At 44.5% G+C, this 3,232-nt stretch overlaps 1 protein-coding gene across 1 annotated transcript in view; it reads right to left on the bottom strand.

Moving 5' to 3' along the window:
* Positions 1-3,232, bottom strand: part of T265_14799 (hypothetical protein) — a gene marked incomplete at both ends in the record, with an annotated part of 26,044 nt that overhangs the window by 17,076 nt on the left and 5,736 nt on the right. Inside the window, one exon of the mRNA XM_009175295.1 lies at positions 1,267-1,374. Coding sequence (XP_009173559.1) covers positions 1,267-1,374 — 108 coding nt within the window. The remainder of the gene's footprint in view (positions 1-1,266; positions 1,375-3,232) is intronic.

The following is a 3,232-nucleotide window of genomic DNA, read 5'->3' as shown; positions in this document are numbered from 1 at the left end:
GCATGTTGCGCTGGCTGAAGGGTTAATACAGGGCTCGTAAGGTGTTTGTTGTCGTTGGCAGGACAATGGGCACAACGTGTGGCCTCTTGGAGAGAGCGTTTTACAAAATGGGGCAAATCATGCCATCAACATATTCAGCGTAGTCGATATGCACCAGGGAACAGGGGCCTTCGGGTTGATGTTGGTTAGAAAACGGAAGGCGTGGGGGGTTCTTTGCCGCTTCTTGGCATTTCGAATAGTATCTGACGTAGTTAGAGCTATCGCGATCCAGTAGACGTATGCATAAGCATAGATTTCATCCTGTTGATTCCAGGATCCCACGAATGAATATGATTTAGGACCGAAAGGCGTAAGGCGCTCGGAAACAACACGTGTTCCCCTAACATGAGGCAGTCGCAAACAATGGACAGAAAATTCCGAAGATGGAAAAGAGGTTCTATCAGGAGAGTGAATTTCCGGCGTAAATTACCATGTGTAATCGACGCACGGCAAACGTCCGTGCAGTTGACTGTTCCTCAATTTGGCCATAGTGTTGTTGCGCTAGGGTTTTCCTTGACAGCCTGAGCAGATATTCTCTAAACATACTAAAGAGCCTCTGCTGCAGTGGGTATCTGTAAGCGTACAGCTGTTCTTGGAGGCTATGACTATATGTCAGTAATTTTATAATTGAAATGGGTTAGATTTTCCAGGACCAGAAGAATTTCGTTCAGGTTGATTGTGGACGGTCAAAGTTTAAAAATAAACTAAATTAGCCGGCTCGTCTAAGGGAATACGCAATGATATGCACTTAGTGTTCAAAATGTTCATGAACAATGACTCCATCGGTAAAGGGTTGTAATGCATTGTCCTATGCAGTGCACGATGCTCTTCCGCTCACTGTTCTTNCCGATCACTGTTCTTTCGCGAGAAGGAATGCCCAAGCGATCTTGCTCATAGAGTAAAATATGCGAAGTATGTTCTTTATTATTTGAGAACCATGCGGCCTTACTCAGTTTATGTTTTACGTGAAACACATCGACTTATATTAAAATGGGTAGTAGTTGGTAGGCTGATGAATACTTAATACGTCATAGCAATAACGCCTGTGCAAATCCTGACGTCCCTTGTTTCGCTTCAATTTGAGACGCGGGACTGAAAGAATTGATACGCAGCGAAATTTGGTGTTGGGACAACAACACGGTATGTTTGGTCATTAGTAATTTTGCCGACTACCAATGGCCTATGAATTTTTCGATGTCAGCATGAGCATTCGGAAAGGCGACTTACATGGAACAAACTCCATTGTGGCTGTGAAAGGCAGTTTCTTCGCTAATTTACACGGATCTCTCCAGCATTTGTTGATCGAAAACTTTGTAACAACGCGAATGTAATCATCTGGAACGGAAGGTAATGCAAAATTTATAGGCATCAACTTGCGCCTTACTCCGCCTAAGCACCGGAAAATTCATCGCCGTAGAAACTGAAAGAACACGGAGTTATGCTGCATTTTATAGGCTGGGTGAGGATGGCCGCATTGCACGACGGTTTGCAACTGACAAACGGGTGACCGGAAGGCACGGTAATCGGAACTTTTTAATCGTGGATAACGTTACCTGAGATTCGGGGGTTTTCCACCGTTATTCGCCGACTGCGTCTGGGCGTTCTTGTTCCACGAACATAGGCCATATGAACAAATGAGATACAGGTTATGTTAAGTTTACTCTGAGAAAACATAGAACGATTTCGTTTGCTCGAGCAACAAAGGCGTTATTTCAGTGGACTAATTAATAATCAACTTTTCCACAACAAAAAAGTAACTCAGAAAACCATTCCAATAATCTCGCTCAGCTCGTCAATCATATCAACTACAGGGGACAAATGAAGGGAATAAAATGAGATGTGCAAAATCAGTAAAACCCAGGAACGGATGAACACGCCTGAATGCATATGCATGTTCCCAACTGGGAGATTTGATTGGAGTGCCCGAATCCACAAATGATGATCCGGTGCATTTGCGAGACTAACTTCAATTTTGCAGCCGTTGTTTGAACGCGATTAAGATATCAGTTTCAATGCGCCCAAAATGTGAATGTACAATTGCCATGAGAACCGAATCTTGACACAAGGAGCACGAAGTGAAACCGCAGTCTACATTCGTCCAACAGTAAAAGACTCCGAGCGAACGTTTCTGTGTGTTATGTGCGCTTCATTCAAGGGAAGTTGTCCTAATCCCCTTACCTCATTCATAATCAGACACTCGCCAACGCTCTGTCGAAATCGTCCTAAGAGCCCAAAGTGAATTAATCACCTACCGTTACAGAACCTGCGGTTGTTGATATCTGCATCTATCGACCATTGTTATGGCCCCATGCACGAAAAGAGAAATATTAGCGACGAAATTATTGGTGGATAGGACTTCATAAATGAGGACAACCGGAAAAACGGACATCCGCAGGCATTTATACGAGACCTTAAGAACGCGAGAAAAAACATGGAATCCCAATTGCTCACAACTTTCTGACGCGGAATTTTGCATTTAGATGTCGAAAGTGGTCACATTGCAGCCAGATTTCAGCTGACACACCATACGTAACTAACTTGCCGCAGGGAATTCCAAACAAGTTCAACCGCCATAGACAGTCCACCTAAACGTCCTATGAAGCATGCGATTCATCCGCCCACAGGCATTTTCGATAGAGTACGATCTGCCGGTGTTTCCAGCTTTATGCAGCAGCTGCTAGAAGAATTGTAAACATGCATTCTAGACCCGGCTCCACCGGTTGACAAGATCATTCCGGCAACTGCAATGCATTACTCACATTCAGGGAAGCCACCAATAACTGTTTAAATGTATGAAGCTTTGCAGATTGAAATAGAGAAGTCAGCGTTCCACACAGCCTGTAGTGATTCACAATGATGGCTCGCCGAAGTGAACACGCTATTCATATCACCCCACCTGTATTCTCCTGGCCTGCTCATTAGGTAGATCAGAAAGATGTAACGACTTAGACTGCACGCATGTGAAGGACGGTGATAATGCAGAACTGGAGCGGCGCAAAACATTCTACAGTCTAGACGGTCGCAAGTGCAATGTAAGATTCAACCAGGGTCCCAGTGACCTTAGTCTGACCAGCAGAAACACGATATACTCCCCAACCGATGGTTGATGCAATCGTCATCATTCGGTCACACCCAGTTCACTTCGGCTGTCAAAACCAGTATTAATTTACCTGCCGGTTGTTGGTTGGATGGA

The sequence above is a fragment of the Opisthorchis viverrini genome (genome assembly GCF_000715545.1).
Source record: "Opisthorchis viverrini unplaced genomic scaffold opera_v5_270, whole genome shotgun sequence".
NCBI classification, from domain to species: Eukaryota; Metazoa; Platyhelminthes; class Trematoda; order Opisthorchiida; family Opisthorchiidae; genus Opisthorchis; species Opisthorchis viverrini.
Note: the sequence above shows the minus strand (reverse complement) of the source record. Positions and strands in the feature narration are given on the sequence as shown.